This window comes from Carassius gibelio, chromosome A21, assembly GCF_023724105.1.
Source record: "Carassius gibelio isolate Cgi1373 ecotype wild population from Czech Republic chromosome A21, carGib1.2-hapl.c, whole genome shotgun sequence".
In the NCBI taxonomy this organism is placed as follows: Eukaryota; Metazoa; Chordata; class Actinopteri; order Cypriniformes; family Cyprinidae; genus Carassius; species Carassius gibelio.
In genome coordinates, this window is record NC_068391.1 from 9,360,178 (window position 1) to 9,379,212 (window position 19,035).

A 19,035-nucleotide genomic window follows, 5' to 3' on the forward strand; every position below is an offset into this window, starting at 1 on the left:
CAGCACCAAACCAGAAGCAAATCATGTATATATGTAATAAGCAATAATATAATATAATATAATATAATATAATATAATATAATATAATATAATATAATATAATATAATTTATATATACAAATTACAGACAGACACACACACACACACACACACACACACATATATATATATATATATATATATATATATATATATATATATATATATATATATATATATATATATATATATATATATATATATATATACAATTTAGATTATATTAATATAATTTTGAATATCTATACATTGATAATAATACATATAGAGGCTACTAATTCTTTGCTTAATTTGAATATTATGTTTTTATTATTTTATTTTTGATAATATAAGTTGTAATTTCTCGATGAATGCTAAAATAATAGATTAAAATAAAATTGCTCTATGCTAGACCAGCACTTAACCAACAATAGCAAACATATTTAAGCATCTGTCTCAAAGCTAGGTAAAATTGATAGAAAATATAGATGTAAATAGTATAGAAAAAAAGCTTATTATGCAGTATTATATATTTGTGCAATTTATGTCTAAGATCTATCTATCTAACTATCTATATAAAATACTAATCCTTTGCTAATAATTTTGTGTATTTTTTTTATTTATTTTTTTAGGCATTTAGTTAACAGTATAAGTTTTTCTTTTTGGATCAATGCTTCAAATAATAGATTAAAATAAAAGGTTACTCTATGCTTTCAATACTGAAGGCTCAGCCTAAAATTAGTCTTCCTATATAATGAATGAATGTGACTGTCTAGTTCCGACTTTGTCCTTTTCCAATCATAGACCATCATACATGCACATCCACACACACCCCTGTCCTTTTGTCACCAGGAAACCTGAGCTGCTGCTATTTGTGGTGCTGGCAGGATGCCGTAGCCATTACGGGCTGTCTGTGCAGCGGGCTCTCGTAGAGAACTATGGCTAGATGAGCCGCCACTGCACCACAGTGTGGACCGCTGCCAAAATGAACTCAGCAGCCTCTTTGGTTTGCCCTTTGGGTCAGCTTACACAGCAGTGCACCATTCTGCTGAAATCCCTGAATTAATGCAGAGAGGGAAGAAGAGGGGGAGGAATGACTCAAGCGAAAAAGGAGGTACACAAAATGGTGCTCACTTTTATTTGCTGTGTCAGAGTGGGGCAGACCAACACAAGGGGGTTTTACAAATGGGGATGAAATGTGAGAATGTTTGGGGGGGAGGGGTGACAGTCCTGTCCATGTGTTCACGTTCATTCATTTGGTGGTCTTCAAACAAACTTGGGTCCAATAGTGCACCCCTTTTTTTTAGGTTTGGGGTATTTCAGTCTCTGGGTTGTATCAGCTCTTCACTTTTTGACCTTGCCCTGGGCGGCCACAGCCTCCATGGCTTTGCGCACTGTTTCCTCGTCTCCCAGGAACTGCATGGGTTTGATGGGCTTCAGGTCTTTGTCCAGCTCATAGACGATGGGAATGCCTGTGGGCAGGTTCAGCTCCATGATGGCTGCATCTGACATGCCTGTAAACACAGGTGAACATCTTGTCACATACGCTGAGGTTTCAAAGCCTTGACCTTTTCTTTGACCCCTGTGACCTTTACTTCATACAGTGCATCACTCTCTAGGGGGAATGCAGAACCTTTTTGCTAAAAGGTTGTGCCTGTAACAGGAACCTCCTCATCTCTTCTGTGTATGAATGAGGGCTATAAATAGTCTCTGTATCATCTGGGATCATTGAAGCATGGTGGTCAGACACGTTCTGTGTGTCTGAATGCTATACTGTATGGATCTGTTCCTGTCTTGAACCTTGACATGCTCAGATAACTTAAAGTTCTATTATATAACATTACTCGCCTGCATGAGTCCCCTAAATAGTCTTTAAACGAAATGCTTGGTGGGATGATACTCACTCTCTAAGTGCTTGACGATACCACGGAGGCTGTTGCCATGGGCTGCTATTATGACGTTTTTGCCGGCCTTGATCTCGGGTACAATAACCTCATTCCAGAAAGGCAGGGCACGAGCGATGGTGTCCTTCAAGCTCTCGCAGGTGGGAAGCTCACCCTCTTTCAGACCCTTATATCGTCTTGACTGGTAAAAGAGGAATGGAACATGATCGAACTTGCAGTCATGCCACCATCAGTCTTGTGACGTAAAAGTAAAGTGCATGAATGAATTATGACAGAATTAAAGGTATGAATAGTTTTATATAGAAATAGTTTAACATTAACATATATAAATACAAATTTATATATAAAACATTTTAATGATTTTTTTTTATTATACATTAATTATATTATAATATTCAGTATATCTTATTATATTATGATTATAAAATATATAATTATATTATAAAGAATTGATAATATATATTTATATTTATATCCATCTTAATTGATATTATCTTAATATTTATCTTTAACATCTCTCTTACCTCACTGATGATCTTGTGGTATGGATGGTCCTTATCCATGGGAGGAGGGGGGATATCGAATGACCTGCGCCAGATCTTGACCTGCTCCTCTCCGTGCTTGGCTGCCGTCTCTGCCTTGTTCAGACCAGTCAGACCACCGTAGTGACGTTCATTCAGACGCCAGGTGCGCACTACAGGCAGCCACATCTGGTCTGTGACCTCCATGATGGTCCACAGAGTCTTGATAGCGCGCTTCAGAACGGAGGTGTAGCACACATCAAACTTCATGCCTGCTTCTTTGATGGCTTGAGCACCACGCTTTGCTTCCTCCAGACCCTTTTCACTGAGGTCTGCATCAAACCAGCCACAGAAACGGTTCTCCTGGTTCCAGGAGCTCTCGCCATGACGTACAATCACTAGACGATGAGCAGCAGCCATTCTGAAAGAATTTGGGTTTCACTACAGTACTTTCCGGACTAAACCCACCAAACACAGCCCTCTTTGCTGTTGTGCACACACTCTGTGACAGGCAGTGAGCCCTGCGTGCCTGTGCCATGCTCTTTTTATAGCATTCTGGTATGTGGCCTGTCATACATGTCATATCTATTCAGCTTTGAACCAATCACAGTGTTCCACTTTCAGAATGACAGCTGAACTTACCCATTGACTCTCATGTGTAAGGAGGTGGACCGGATATCTATCTACAGCTCGAAGGGCAGAGGTCATGAACAGATTCAAAATAGCAACATGACTTTTAAACTGAGAAGTGTGGAATAAAAGTGCAAAGATCAGAGTAAGCCTTTAATCTCAGAGGCTAGAAGAGGCCGTCAGTAAACACAGTAGCTCAAATGTAGAGAGAGAGAATGTACAGGCAACATAATGTAGAGTACATCAGGAGTTTCCAGGCTGAGGATTTAAGTATCCTGCTAATCTTTTAATAGCTAGTGATAATGAACTTCTTAATGTTATAAAGTATTATGTACGTATATAATGTTTTATTAAAGAAATTAACATATGTGTTAATGTAGTATTTATATGTGTATCTGTGTACAATAAAATATACCATGACCTTATTTTAAAAATCCTTTAGTTTATTTAACCTATGTGTTAATGCTATTTAAACACTATTTAAATCCCAATTTAGACACACACATACACACACACATAAATAAATAAAAAAATAAATAAATTCAGTCTGCATAAGGAAAAACATTCACTTTTCGTCATATTGTATGCACTACCTCTCATATCCAGCAGAGGCGATGGTGTGTTTCCACAGGTAAAGCACTGAAAATAGAGCTGTAACCATTTCTCTCTTCTTTTCCAACCCCACCTCCTCCCCTCTTCCTCTCTTCCTCCAGCTTTCATCTTTGTATCTGCAGTGGAAGCTGCGTGTGGTATGTATATGTTTGAGCCATTTACATACCATAAATAGGTTCATAATTAAATAATATGTAAAAATAAGACGACAAGGCACAAAAGCAAAGCATGATTTGCTTATTTTTTTACTTATTATGCAAATAATGCCCTTCACAGAGTGCATGAACGTATCAATTTAGGATTTTGTTTTATGATATTTCTAGAGTAAAAAATCTTATAATTTCTTAAAAAAAGTATATTAAACTCCTTGAAATGCACATTCAACTGCACATAGCGCTCTCTCTCTCTCTCTCTCGGTCTCTCTCCCTCTCCCTCTGCTATTGATACTGCATTGTCAGAGTTCAGAAAATCACTTGCGTCAGAGCTCCTTTCTGGCTATATAAGCTGCACTGACTGCAGTAGGAGCAGCAGATCAGTGTTTGAAGGCTGATCGAGCTGACTGTGGTACTGAGGCACAGAGCAGCTTGTCCTCGGAGCCATGAGTGCCGTCGGGTTTGACCCCTACTACTCGTCCTCTTACAGACGCTGGTATGCGGAGAGCAGCCCCCGGGTTTCTCAGCGTGGTCGTTCTCACACCACGTTCTCTGCCCAACCCCCTTCTCTCTCCTCAAGCCGTCTCCACTATGCTTCCCCCGGTCGGAGATCTGTCGGTCTGCTGCTAAGCAGCCCTGGCCGCTCAGTGGACATGGACATCAGCCATGCCGCCCAGGTAAGCTCCGAAGTCCGGGCAGTGCGAACTCAGGAGAGGGCCCAGCTGCAAGATCTCAATGACCGATTTGCAGGTTACATTGAGCGCGTCCATGAACTAGAACAGCAAAACCGTGCCCTGGAGGCTGAGCTGCTCCTGCTGAGGCAGAGGCATGTGGAGCCTTCCCGCCTGAGGGGCCTTTACGAGCAGGAGATCCGTGCTCTGAAAGCGGCCGTCGATGAGGCACGCATGGAGAGGCAGGCTGCACTGAGCCACCGAGAGAGTATGGAAAATGCGTTGCGGAGCCTGCAGGCCAGCTACGAGGAAGAGGTGGTTGCCCGCGAGGACACCGAAGGCAGGCTTCTGGAGGCCCGCAAGGAGGCCGACGACGGCGCTCTGGCTCAGGTGGAGCTGGAGAAAAAGGTTGATACGTTGCTAAATGAGTTGGCCTTCCTGAAGAAGGTCCATGAGGGTGAAATCTCAGAGTTGCAGGCCCAGATTCAATATGGAGCCCAGATCGCCATTGAGGCAGAGACTGCCAAGCCTGATTTGTCCAGTGCCCTACGTGACATCCGAGCCCAGTATGAGAAGCTGGCAGCCAAGAACATCCAGTCAGCTGAAGAATGGTTCCGTGGGAAGATGGGCCACCTGACAGAGAGTGTGGCACACCACACTGATGCAGTGAGGAACTCCAAGGATGAGGCGGGAGAGTATCGGCGCCAACTTCAGGCATGTGTCCTTGAGATTGATGCCTGCAAGGGGCTGAATGAGTCTCTGGAGAAGCAGCTGAGGGAGATGGAGGACAAGCAGAGTGCAGAGATTGCTGCCATGCAGGTTAGTTTTATTAACCACAATTTTGGGTAATTAGAGTTTTCAAATCATTATTTTGACACCCATCCTTCCCCATAGGATGCAATCGGTGACCTTGAGGATGAACTTCGAGCCACTAAGAGTGAAATGGCGAGATACCTTAAAGAGTACCAGGATCTTCTCAATGTCAAGATGGCCCTTGATATTGAGATAGCTGCTTACAGGTTAGAACCACTAATATAAGGTCAGAGTTTTGGACTCTGCTTCAGATTCATCACATGATCTTTTCTGGTTTTTGCAGGAAGTTGCTTGAGGGGGAGGAGTCTCGCTTCAATGTGGGTGTGGGAGGTTTGGTCGGTGCCTACTCTGTTGGTCCCGTCTATTCCCGACCCATGTTCTCACTGTCATCCCTGAGCTCTGGTGCCCCCTACCTGTTTGGATCCCGCCTGGTTAGTGCATCCCTCTCAGCCGATGAGGCTATCACATCCAGTCAAGCTCAAGAAGCTGCTGCCAGTCCTACTAAGGAAGTAGAAGAAGAGGAGAAAGTGGAGGAGGAGGAAGTAAAGGAAGAGGAAGTGGAAGAGAAGGAGGAAGAAGAAGAAACAAAGGAGGAAGAGGAAGGTAAGATTCAGATGCTGTTGTCATAATTAAGAATAATAATATTATATGATTCTAAACACTGACAAGAAGTGCATTACTAAATTACTGTTTTAAACAGGTGCTGAACAGGAAGAGGAAGCTGGAGCAGAGGAAGAGGAAGCTGCAGCAGAGGAAGAGGAAGCTGCAGCAGAGGAAGAGGAAACTGCAGCAGAGGAAGAAGAAAAAGGAGACAAGGAAGAGGAGACTGAAGAAAAAGATGATGTTAAAGGGGAAGAAGGGGAAGGAGATGAAAAAGAGGGAGATGGTAAAGAGGGTGAGCAGAAAGAGGGAGAGGAGGAAGAGGGAGAGAAAGGTGAGGAGGAGGAAGTGGCTGCAGAGGAGGATACTGAGACAGAGAAAAGTGAGGAGAAAGCTGACACAAGTGCTGATAAGCCCAAAGAGGATACAGAGACAGACAAGGAAGACACTAAAACAGAAAAAGACAAGGTAGAGAAGGAAACCGAGAAGGCAAAAGTTGAGCCTAAGGCTGAAAAAACCAAAGAGGAAGTCAAAACTGAACCAGCCAAAGAGAAAGCCAAGGAGAAAAGTGAACCTGTACCTGAACCAGAGTCAAAGGATAAAGGGAAGGAAGAGCCAGAGAAACCCAAAGCTAAAGAAAAGGCAGAGCCAGAAAAGCCGAAGGGAAAAGATGAAGGTGAGAAAGGCAAGAGTGAGAAAAAGGAAAGTGTAAAGCAGGAAAAGGGAAAAGAGGAGGCTGAGAAACCCAAGGGGAAGAAGTAATGAGTATGATCTTTAAAAGCACAAATATCAGTAGCCTGACCTGCTTCTCTAGTTCTCCTTAAGTCTATATCTATTAACATGCCTTGATCAATGGTGCTCAGAGCAAACTGCAATACAATGTTTGAAACCACAGTCAACTTTATCAGCATTTAAAACATAATGATTGTCTGATGTCGCTGTTGATGATCTACATATCTGAGTGAATGTATGCTTGTGAAGTAGATTATATTTTTGAATGAAGCATCGGTCTTGCAATTGTAAAAAAAGTGAATATTTGCTGCCAGTGCAATAAAAACATGCTTCTTGATGATCCAAAAAATTTGGTGGGTTTTTTTTTTATATTATTTGTGGGTGAAATAATTTGTGATAGTTTCCCTACTCAAAGGGTTCTTTAATGGATGTCTTTAGACATTTGAAGCAAATTTGAATCTTAAATAAGAAAGTTATAAATCTGCAATATTTTTAAGTGTAATTTTTTTTTTTTTTTTTTTTTTAAATGCAGAATGCCAGTGAAACATTTATTTAAAACTTTACTCATCGAGTGACCTTTACTTTATCTGTTGCTGTATACACCTTTTAAAAATTTTAAAAAGTACCTCTAAAAGGTACAACTTAATTTATACAGAACCATTTAATACTATTCTTTTCAGAAAACATATGTGCAAATACACATGCACATACATCGGAAGTTAAAACTGAGAGGATATAAAAGTACACAGAAACCAAAGTGTAACCTGGGTCATGTTGCTGAACAAGTTCAATGTAAAATAGACAGTCATTACTGTCTGTTAAATTTAGGATACTTCCTTTGAAAAGACTTTTCAGAATTTTATTTATCAGCATTAGATACAGTACAAGATAATACAAAATACACCCAAATTACTAGTGAATCAACATACATTTCCGTGTTGCTGTGCCCAAATTTCACACCTTGTGCTGCACAAATAGTTCACAGAACTTGTGGTGCGTTTTTCATGAGTAATTTGTAGCAGTATCAAGGAACAAAGCCCTGGGATGTATATGTAAATAATCACATTTACATTTAGTCATTTAGCAGGCACTTTTATCCAAAGTGACTTACAAAGCAGGACAATAGAAGCAATCAAAACCAATAAAAATAATTCTGAAAATGTTTTTGAATAGACAGGAAAGACAAAAACACTTTGATTAATGTCGTTTTATCACTTTAGTTTTTAAATTATGAATCACATTCAATGGAATTCCATTATGAACGTCCAATGTAAAAGCATTTATATTAGTATATCTCTGATGGTGCAATCTCAGCCTGCAATGCAGCAACATTTTCCCAATAAATTCTCATATACAGCTGCTAGTATGGGCAATTACTGTCATGTTATTGCATTCGGTAGATGTCTCGCAGATGATCCAACAAAATATACAATAAAAACAAAAACAGTACTACATATACTGTTGATGTAAATCATTTTTGGCAGAACTTTAAGTTGCTGATCTTGTATAAAACCAAAATGAGACGAATCTCAATATCAAGATTTTTTAAATAAATATTTTAAGTTGAACAAAAAAACAAACAGTATGTTACCAGTTTTGTGAAAAGTCAACATTACTGTTACATTTTAGTCACCTGACCTGTCCCAACAGTTAAAAAGTGTCTAAAGGAAGTGAGGTGGCTGTTCTTACCTCTCTAAATGGCCTGATATAACTTATAAAAATGTATTTGACGAAAATAATTTCAATAAAATTAAAACTTAGCCATAGATATGCCACGTTCATCCATTGTTTCCCATTATTTTTAAAAGATTAGTGCTTTTTAAAGATATTTACAACTTGATGACTGTAATTTTTAGCACAAACTTCACTCAGGAAATCACTCAGAACGTTAACTAAATCGCTGTAGTTTAATATTTTTCACCATTAAGTAAGTATGCTCATATGTAAACCACACTCACAAATAATGTTCCTAAAAATTCATGCATACAAATAAACACCAAACACCTGAGAAAAAAGACACGGCAAAGTAAATAGTGTATTTTAATATGGTGTTTATTGAGCAAATACTGCTGAGAAATTCATTCAGATGAACAAAGTCATGGGACTGCAAACGGTAGCACCTCTTTAACGGCAAGTGATTAAATTCAAGTCAATTCTATGCATACATGAATGTGTGTGCACACTGACAGGTTTATTTTCAAATGCACTCATCAGGTAAACATAACTGACAACGGTAAAAAGCATGTTTAAGGCTAAGAGTTTCTTAGTTGCTTAAGTGTATATGACCATGGGCAATTTTCACCATCGTCTTCGTCCTTTTTTACATTTTTGGCTCAGTTTGTGTCCTCGTGATAATATTTATAAGGCTACTTTTGTCAGAACACATGTCTCTACACCCCTCATTGCTCAAAACCAAAGTAAATGTCATTCCCCACCACTCTGTGAATATTTTATATTATTGTCATACATAGGGTGCTCAAAAAACTAGGAGCATACTTCCCCCTGAGCTGGCATGCAGATGCCACAATCAAGTGACCGCCCCCCTCCCCCAGGTATTGCAGTTTGAAAGAAAGTGAAGTGAGTCCCGGCATCCCGGACAACATATGCAGCAGAACCCATTTAAAGCTGTCACTCAACATGCATTTTTTTTAGCTTCTAGCCGCATCTTATGGCTTCTCTCTATGCTTGTTTTTGTTTCAGTGTGGTTAATGGAATACAACTGTTGAGCTTTATGATTTCTTTGTTATGTTAGTGTTGTGTCGATTGCTTGATATGCTTCCTCTTCAGTTGGTTAGAGCTGGACACAATGGTCTAATCTGCTTCAGTGGCCTTCACTTCCTTCTTCTCCACAGTTTTGGAGACCACCTTCTCCTGGATGGTTTCCTCCACCGCATCTCCTGTCTCAGTGACGGTAACCGTTTTTGTGACTTGCTTGACTCCACCTTCCCCAGTGGTGATGGTCTCCACTGTTTTGGTGATCACCACCCTCTGGCTTGCTTCATCTTTGGTTGGGCTCTCATCTACTCCGTTGGAGATCACCTCCTTCTTATCAGACTCTTTCTTCTCGTCTTTCTTACCCGTGTCTCCGTTCACAGTTGCCTCTTTCTTTTTATCTTCAGGCTCTTTTTCTGGTTCACTCTTTTTAGTGGCTTTCTCCTCTGCTGGCTTTGGGGAATCTTCTTTAATTTCTTCTTTCGGTGGCTCTGGCTTTGGGGCCTCTTTCTTGGGTGGTTCTGCCTTAGGACTCTCAGTCTTGGGAGACTCACTTTTGGGGGCTTCCTTTTTTGGAGCCTCTGTCTTAGGTGATTCCTCCTTCGGGCTTTCACTCTTTGGACTCTCACTCTTTGGAGATTCTGATTTAGGCATCTCTGTCTTGGTTTCCGTCACAGCTGCTGTTTCTTTCTCAGATTTGGGCTCTTCCTTCTCCTCTTTTCCCTTCTTGTCTTCTTTTGCAGCTTCTGCTTCTACTTTCTTAGGCTGCTCCTTTGCTTCTGGTTTTTTTTCACCAGTTGATCCTTTGTCATCTTTCTCATCACCCTCTTCCTCTCCTTCTTCTTCTCCTCCGCTGGTCTGCTTCTCCTCTGCTTTTTCACTCTCAGGAGAGGCCTTTGCTTCGGGTGATTTAGTTTCCTCTGTTTCCTCCTCTGCATCTTCCTCTTTCTTTTCCTCCTCACCCTCCTCTCCTTTCTCTTCCTCTTCATCACCCTTTCCAGCTTCTTCTTCTTCACCTTCCTCTTTCTCTCCCTGCTCTTCATCCTCAGCAGGGGCTCCAGAAGCTACTTTGGCTTGGGTAGAGGCAACCACCTCCTCCTCTCCTTCTCCTTCCTCCTCACCTTCACCTTCCTCTCCTTTCTCTCCTTCCTCCTCACCACCTTCTTCATCCTTACCCTCAGCCTCTCCCTCCTCCTCTCCTTCTTCTTTTCCCTTGGCAGCTGACAACTCTTCTGCCATCTCAGCCAAAACCTCATCCATCTCTGACTTCTCATCCTCCACCCTGGTCTCCTCGATGATCTCCTCTACAAATTTGTGCTGCACTTTAAGCTTCGGAGGCTCACTTTTGACCTTGGGGCCTTTGGTGACGGCCTGGCGATATGGGAAAGTGCTAAAGTGGCTCTCCTCACCTTCAAGAAGTTTTCTACATAAAGAGAAAAGGCACAGAAGAAGAAGATACAATTGTGATTTAGGATATTATTAAAATTACATAACATGTTGACATGTCTCTGAAAAATGCATGGCTATATAATTTGCCAAAATAGAGATAATTAAGTGTTAAAGAAATGCTGTTTTTATTTTGCATAAAATAATATATATTCTCATTTTCATATTTGCATTGATAAATATTGAAATAGCGATATATTAAATGTTAATGGTTAATAAATATGAAATAGAAAATTAGCATGATTATTTTAATAATAAATTATAATATTAATAACTAAAAATAAAAGGTATTTACACCATATACTATTTTGCTGAATATATCCCACTCTTACCTGTATGCAGCAATCTCTATATCTAGTGCCATTTTGACATTCAAGAGGTCCTGGTATTCACGAAGATGCCTTGCCATCTCCCATTTCGTGCTCTTGAGTTCATTCTCCATCTGATGGATGGTTTCCTAGTGCGTCAGACACAATATTGTAACAGTTTAGTCAAATAAATCTGTTTCTGAAGACAGGAACAATTGTTGTATTCTCTAGATAATCTCAATATCATTTGTGTGTGTGTGTGTATTCCTGGCATAATACAATGAACTTCTTGTGTCTATCATGCTAATGCTCTCACGGTACCAATTAAGTTACAATTCACAGTATCCCTGTATGGCTTCAAGGGCAACCATTAGGTGCATTCAGTCTGTGTATGAGGTGATTCCAGGACACAGCCAATGAGCGAACCCTGCTTCTGCTCTGACTCAGCAAGAGCAGGGAGAGACTGCATTGTGGGTGTTTGCCTCAACCTTAACCCTTTCTAAAACCATTTCACTGCACCTATGATGTAATGAAGCATCATATGCAAATCCTCTTGTGGATGACGAGTCTGTTTCTCTGCTTTCCACAGTGAGCTCTGATTTCATGATTGATGATAGCTGCAGCACATTTTAACAGCCAAATTGATTTATGATGCATCGCCAGTACAAATGTAGCAAGGCTCCAAACATTGTTCACCCCAATATTCAGAGTAGTAGTCTACCAGTATGAGTTTTAAACTGCAAATGAGGAACATTATTTTGATTTTCAACAAAAATATACACTATTAAATATAGTAACTGTTTGATACTATTGTTTTGCAACTTTCATTGCACTTTTAAGCACTTATAAAATGCAAGTTTGGAAGAATGCACGTTTGTTTAAATGGCAAAACAAACGTTATGCTTAATGTTTAGAGCATGCGATGATGTACCTGAAGACTCGCAATGTCATTGTTGTGTCGGTCCTCTATGTCGTTCAGCTGCCTCTCCAGAGACTCTTTGGTTCCTCGGACAGACTCCAACTCGATGGTTTTGGACTGTAACTGACGGCGATAATCTGAGATCTCGTCCCGTGCAGATTTGATGGCGCTTTTATTTTGCTCGGCGGCCTCCGAGAGTTTCGCGTAGCGGCACACGAACCAGTCTTCCACCTGCTGGAGGTTTTGCGTCGAGTGGCCCTCCAGCTGCGAGCGAATCTCGCGCAGCGCTTCAGTGATATCCGCCTTCTGGTAGTCCCTCTTCTCCACGGTGATCTGCGACTCCTGCACCTGAGCCAACAGATCGCTCATCTCCTCTTGGTGGTTGTTGCGGATAAACGCGATCTCGTCCTGCAGGGACTGCACTTTCTTCTCCATCTCTGCTTTGACGAGTGCTGAGTCACCCATGTCCTTCTTCAAGGCACGGACGATCGCCTCCGTCTCTTCTCTGATGCGGGCTTCCTCGTCGAAGCGGTCCCTGAGGCGCTGGATGTCTTCTTCAATGTGATCGGTGTCCAGTTGGATCTGTGCCTTCTCGTGGTGGATCTGCTCCAGCATGGAGCGCAACTCCTGCAGCTCTTGGTCGTAAAGTTCGCCCAGTTGAGACTGCGACACCTGCTTCTGCCGCAGTGCCTGGATCTCCGCGTCGATCTGCTTGTTCTGCTGCTCCAGAAAGTGCACCTTGTCGATGTAGCCGGCAAAGCGGTCGTTGAGTCCCTGGAGTTGTTCCTTTTCATTGGAGCGCTTGTAGTCTCCACTGAGGATGGAGGTCTGAGTGAAATCATGGCTGTCGGTGGCGCTCAGAACTGTTGAGCCATAAGCTCGCGCCACCGGGACGTTGAAGGTCCTCTTGTACGAAGAAGAACTCGGGCTTGGCCGCGACCAGGACTGGGAGCGGAACCCGCTGGAAGGGCTCGAGTAGCTCGTCCTGGTTTCCACCACCCTCCGGTAGGGGCTTCCCATAGTGTCTATCGAATAACTCATCCGGACGGACGGGGTTTGAACGTGTAGATGAATAGAAGAAGTGTGAGGTAAAGTAGTGTATAGGTGCAGTGTGTGTGGCTCTCTCAGCGCTGGATAGCCGCTCTACCTGCATTTATATACTCCAGTGGCTATTGCGAAAAAGCTGGATGTGGGAGGGTCCTGCTCGCTACTCTTATTTTTATCAGTGTTTCAGCTTCATGGTCACACATAACGAGTGATTGGGTGGCTAATCCAGAGTGCGATATATTCAGTGACTTAAATAAAATAACTTTCAAAAATGTTTTCTGTTTGTAATTGAAAGGACACTAAAAGTCTGTGGTGTTTAATCTAGGTTTATAATAAAATGATTGAAACATTTTTTATTTTTAATTATAATAAAATTTAAACATTTTATCAGCCATCAAATGTTTATAAACGCAGACAACATTTTAATCTAAAATGAATATGCACTTTTAAGACGCTCCCTGACCAACCTTTTCTGTTTATACACCCTAAAGCTCAATTATTCGAGCCATGGGTGAATATGAACCGCGTAAAAGTAAAATATCTTACAAAATATAGCAATGTTGTTTTGGATAGAAATGCAATATGGTTATAGGGCTACATTTACAGTCGACGTGACATCATTGGTAGAGTCCCTCGGTCAGACAGAGTCTGAGCACGCAGCCCAATCACTGACTGAGCGTCTACAGTCAGCACCAAGGACAGCGGCCCGTATCAGACACATTCAAGGGCGTTTGGCTGGACTGTGGTGTGCAAATCTTTCTATGCAGTTACATTCTTTTCTTTTTTAAATTTGACATTGCGGAGTATATGAAATTGAATGATACTTAAAGTTTTTTTTATTTCTTACAATAAATAACTGAACAGGGGTTTGATTTTCAATGTGCCTTGCACTGCAAAATCATAGATGTCTGTAGAACTAATTTATTTAAAAGAAATGTCTTCAGTGAATTTAAAATTTTTACGATGCCATGCTATTCCTGAAGTTGCGAATTACTAGAAATTAGTAAATCAGTAAGTTATATGGTAAGTTAACAACAACAAAAAAATAAAAATAAGGAAAAAAAGACAATAATCCAGTAAATACATTATTTAAATTATTTATTTACTTAGTATCTTTTTTTTTACATTGTTGTATTCATTTAAAACATATTTCAAATAGACAATAACATGCAATCATAATTAAATAACATTATGTCTTAACATTAATAATTATTCAAATAATTCAACCATGATGTTTATTTTGTTAACATTATATTACTTTTATTGTATTATATCTTTGAAGTTTGTAGGAATTCGAAATACTTTCGGAAGCACCGTTCTGGTCTGCTGCAAACCATTATTTGTGTAACATTTTTGGTTTTTTTGCTTGTTAATGAATGACTTTTTTCTATAAACCAGAATCCTGCCTTTTCAGAATAAACAAAAAATACATGTCACGTTGGACTGGGACATGTCCAATAGTGCTGACTGCCTCAAAAGAATGCCTTCTATAGAAAGCACTCTACTTTTATTGAATTTATTTGCTTCACATGGCCAGGCTTTTAATTTATATGATAAACTAAAGGACATATGACACATCTGCTGATATGATCTCCCTCTTTCTAATGAAACCTGAGGAAAATGAGTTGGATGGCTTTAAAATAGGCTCACAATACTCAGAAATACCAAGAACGCAAAATGCTTTTCAAAAACATTTTAAAGTTTTAATATTATTATTATCTATTTGAGCATACAAGAGTGTTGAGATGGTAATTGATTGACCAAGAACTGCAGTTGCTGTAGATAATTCAACCATTTGGAACTATGCAGTGCTGAAAGTCGTTTGACCCTGTACAGACATCTAGCATTAGCAACCGTTAATTCCCTGTTTTTCTCATTGCTCAGCACAGATATTAATTGTATCACCGAAAATGTAAAATGATTCATAGCAATGTTCCAAACCATTCCTATTGAACCATGAGAGGACGATGAATTTGTCCCCCTGAGTGGACTAAAATTAGATATTTCCAATTAATTATATGACTTATTCTATTTGCTTTTAACATTGGATTTGTGTCCGAGCATTAATGTGAAGCCAGATTTAGCCTGTGTGCAATCATTCAGAGCAGCAGAAGAAGAGCTCCTGAACTCAGTGACCTTATTTCTCAACTGTCCAGCCCTGAGTAAAGAACATCCCTTCAAAATGTGCAAATCATCCCTGAAGAGCTGGGCGCCTGTCACTCAGGGTGCTTTTGTGGCCACACACATCAGTGTGGTTTAAAATTCAATGCAGGCCTCCAGTAATGCTGCTAAGCACGCCCTTAAAGTATCAGCCTTCTGTGATGCTTTATTATAAATCCAGCTATAACGTGTCTACATTACGAGCAGGGAACTCCGAATCGGTATGACAGCAATGAGGAACGTACACAGAAAAGCCTGTGATTTATCAATTAATAATACTAGAAGGAGGTATACAGTGCATTAGTGGAGTGAAATGAACACAAATGTAAATGGATCAAATGGGATCTTTTCATGTGAATATTTCTGGTGCAAAACAAAACAAAAATCGGATTGGATTGCAAGATAAGCTCTGGTGCAAATGCAAAGTAGTGGTGCAGGAAATATAGTTGATACTGATTTAAATCACTTGAGGGCCCTGTTGTTAAGTCAGCCCTGAAGGGATTCTTTTGCTCAGTTCCTTCTCCTGACGAGACCGGATGACTCAGCAGAAATCTGTAGACAATGTGAGAATTGCTTTATGTCTGAAAGCATTTGGAAATACATTGATCTGGGTAATTCATGACTCATTCAAGGTCCCACCTAACATCAAACTAAACATTTTCCATTCCTTGCTGTGTTTTTCTGCCAGTCATGTTTTTATTCATGAGAGTTCGAGAAAGGGTTAATGTGTGTGTTGGCACTGAAAGTGTGTGTAAGTGATGGAGAGACCCCTGCTGGTCTCTTTTTAGCTGTGATTTATGACCTTATTCTCATCAGCCCCTTGAGGTGGTTAGCAGAACAAAGATGTTGGGAGTCAGCATATCGATGTGGAAGCAGAGCAGCATCATATGAGCAGAGAGCCTTAACGATCTATGTCATGCACAAAATCCTACCCTGATTAGACACACCTTAAACATGTGTATATACTCATGCAGTCAATGCACTTGTGAGTTGGTGAAACAAAAAAGTGCTTGAACATCACATCTCCATATACTAGAACTGTAGTAGATTTTATAAGGACCATGAGTAAAATTCTGTCCTGGTCTCCCTAATCAAACACGCCTGTGATCAGCTAAGTAGCAGAGACTAGATTTGAATGCTTGCTAAGCATCCCAGGATAGGGCTTTCTATAGGATAAAATGATGACAGGAGAAACTGTGTGTTCATTTAGCTCTCCCCCGGGAGTGTGAATGACTAGTTGCAGTTTTCCTCACAGTTACTGAACACACTCCCTGACCCCACACCTGCAGTGGATGAGTAGCAGAAACCCACTCCTTGCGAAATCAGAAACGGTTGTAACAAACTAAAATGCAAAATAGATTGTGTTAAACACCATCAAAACTATGGACTCATTGTGTCTTGTTTTTTAAAGTTTCAATTAGTCAGCTGTCATCTTTACCTTCTCATTACTTCAACATACATACTTTTACAGCAAATACCAAGCCAGAGGAGTAGAGGTTAGGTTAGCCGTATTTTAGGGGTTGCAGATCTCACTTGGGGGGGGGGGGGGCATTAGTCTGTAAGCTGAGTCACATCTCCCTCATGGACATCATCAGGTTGGAGGATGTGATGTGATGATGTCATATAGTGAGGGGAGGGGGAGGGGATAGAAAAGGGAGGGGTTGCCCAGGATACGCGGTTTATCTGCAATGCATCAGCAGCTTCCTCTCCGTTTTCCTTCTCCCCTTCCTTTCTTTCTGAATATCATCCTTAAGCTATTGATAATGCAATACATGCCACTACTGATTAATTAATATTTTCCTAGAAATTCTGAATTTTTTATTACTTCTGCAAATCGGGCGGAGTTTAGCATTTATTTGTGTCTCAAAATTAGCCTGCTCTGTGTGTGGACCCCTCTGTCATGTGACCTGACTAACCAATCCAAACTTGAGTCCTTCATCAGGTGAGAGCGTTCGAGGAGTGTCATCGCATTGCTGATGTCTGTGACGACAAATCGTCCCTCTCTGGGGACAGGAAAGGAGACCGCTTACCCTTCATAGATTAGATTAGCCAACAAGAGATGACTTTCAGCAGAAATGGATTGGGATACATGCATGCATGCACGCACACAAATACACTTGTATGGACACCTGCTGTCTTTATGTATGTGCAACTATCTAAATGATGCTGTAACTAAGGTGTTTTTTAATTGCACATCTTTAAATATTCTTCATATGACTAGTTTTAGAGGCTAAATATGTGCACTGATCAGTCATTGTATCATAAGAATGTGGAAGGCTTGCTTTACTTTTTGATAAAATGACTTTAACCAGCAGACTAAAACAAATGATAGCAATAAGGCATGATAAATGAGAGAGAGAAAGTCTGCGACATAAAAAAGTCTCCCTGCTCTGAGATGTCTTACATATAATCACATTTTGTCACACATGCTCTTTTGGGCCCATTGCTGCGGTTGTGTGTTTGTGTGTGAAGTTATTCCTACTTGAACCATGAGCCAATTCTTTTGGGTATTTTGTTATGCAGAACTAGTTCTTAGTTCTCTGTACTATAAATGTAGACCCGAAAGATGAATTTGTTGCATCATTTGCTTTGCAGTTTTCCTTTGGAGTCTTTTCTCTCTTGCAAATGCATTTTAATATTATTACTATTTTCTAAATAACTTTTTATAGTTTTTTTTTTTTTAAAGAAATCTCTTTAAGATTGCATTTATTTTCGATGTTTCATGATTCTTCAGAAATCATTCTAAAATGCTGATTTGCTGCTGAAGAATCTTATTATTATCAGTGTTGAAACAGTTGCTGCTTAATATTTTCTAAGCTGCATCTGGCACAAAAAAGGTAAATGTACACCAAGGGATCAAGATTTGAACCGCAACTATTCAAAATATGCTGAAAAAGAGCTGAACGTGTTCATTTCAGATGTTTCAGTGTAGGCCTACTATTCACTGTAACTGTAATATGAGGCCATGTTTTATTTATTTTGCATCAAATAACCCATGAAACAGTGGAACTAGAGAAGGTCCACAGATAGCAATTGCTTCACCTGCTTGTCAGAGCTGCGGTCCATGCCAGGATCAAGTTCAATACATTTGTCCTAGCATATAGTCAACGTCAAACAATGTCTTAGAAATGCCTAGAAACATGACTCGCCCACACTGTCAGTCACCTCTCACAAACCAAACTGCATGAGCAACTAATAAGATTAATAATTAATTGCACTGAGAAGAGGAATAAACTATTGATTATATAATACGTTTGTTCAACTCTTTAAGAGACCACAAGGAAAAATGAAAAGGGTAGGGATCATAAACCTTTTACTCTTTTGATTTAAACAGCTGGGAGTCCAGTGACTCCACCGAATGTAAGCAGATTTAAATGTCTAAAGCAGACAACCATCTACACGATAAAACACAAGATAATCAATTCCTTAAGCCACATGCATATAAATGATTTTTTATACCACAATTGTTTATGATGTTAGTAGTTAGAGGGTGTGTGATCCACACTTAATGTATTCATAAAAGACTACATAATATACTTCCCCTCTTGGACTTTGGCTTAAGACAGTGTTCTCTAATTCAATTATGTACTAAATATGTATATAAAAAAAGCACTCCACAACATAAGCCTGAGAACAAATGCCCTATTTTAAATTCTTAAGCTATATGTAAAATATTAATAAGAAAAGGTAGCAAATGAGTTTGTGAAGCACGGAAAACCTAGATTTGCAATATACATTGAAATTTAGACAGAATGCACAAAAATAATAAAAAGAAAAAAACTAATTTGAT

At 40.0% G+C, this 19,035-nt stretch overlaps 4 protein-coding genes across 8 annotated transcripts in view; 2 read left to right on the top strand and 2 right to left on the bottom strand.

Moving 5' to 3' along the window:
• LOC127942070 (60S ribosomal protein L17) overlaps positions 1-19,035 on the top strand; it is a 184,241-nt gene that overhangs the window by 152,286 nt on the left and 12,920 nt on the right. Inside the window, exon 1 of one of the 3 annotated variants that reach the window (XM_052537621.1) lies at positions 18,877-18,880. The exons of the other annotated variants lie outside the window; for them this stretch is intronic. The gene's annotated coding sequence lies outside the window, so the exon portion shown is untranslated. Of the gene's footprint in view, positions 1-18,876; positions 18,881-19,035 lie in introns of those variants that run through there. 3 annotated transcript variants of the gene reach the window in all.
• On the top strand, positions 642-7,002 carry LOC127942065 (neurofilament light polypeptide-like). 3 transcript variants are annotated; one of them, XM_052537611.1, is made up of 5 exons: positions 642-1,132; positions 4,328-5,327; positions 5,403-5,527; positions 5,605-5,924; positions 6,022-7,002. In XM_052537611.1, the coding sequence occupies exons 2-5, from the start codon at positions 4,491-4,493 to the stop codon at positions 6,681-6,683; spliced, it is 1,944 nt and encodes a 647-aa protein (XP_052393571.1). In that variant the 5' UTR covers positions 642-1,132; positions 4,328-4,490; the 3' UTR covers positions 6,684-7,002. The 3 variants fall into 3 exon arrangements, with proteins under 3 accessions (XP_052393571.1, XP_052393572.1, XP_052393570.1); XM_052537612.1 differs by lacking the exon at positions 642-1,132 and adding an exon at positions 3,795-3,822; XM_052537610.1 differs by lacking the exon at positions 642-1,132 and having other exon boundaries at positions 3,926-5,327.
• Positions 1,134-2,974, bottom strand: LOC127942069 (phosphoglycerate mutase 2). Its single transcript, XM_052537619.1, has 3 exons — positions 2,447-2,974; positions 1,923-2,103; positions 1,134-1,532 (listed from the first exon to the last, which is right to left on the bottom strand). Exons 1-3 carry the CDS (start codon positions 2,861-2,863, stop codon positions 1,363-1,365), a joined length of 768 nt encoding a protein of 255 aa, XP_052393579.1. The 5' UTR covers positions 2,864-2,974; the 3' UTR covers positions 1,134-1,362.
• LOC127942063 (neurofilament medium polypeptide-like) lies at positions 8,685-13,152 on the bottom strand. The gene is made up of 3 exons (XM_052537606.1): positions 12,051-13,152; positions 11,144-11,268; positions 8,685-10,788 (listed from the first exon to the last, which is right to left on the bottom strand). The coding sequence occupies exons 1-3, from the start codon at positions 13,077-13,079 to the stop codon at positions 9,465-9,467; spliced, it is 2,478 nt and encodes an 825-aa protein (XP_052393566.1). The 5' UTR covers positions 13,080-13,152; the 3' UTR covers positions 8,685-9,464.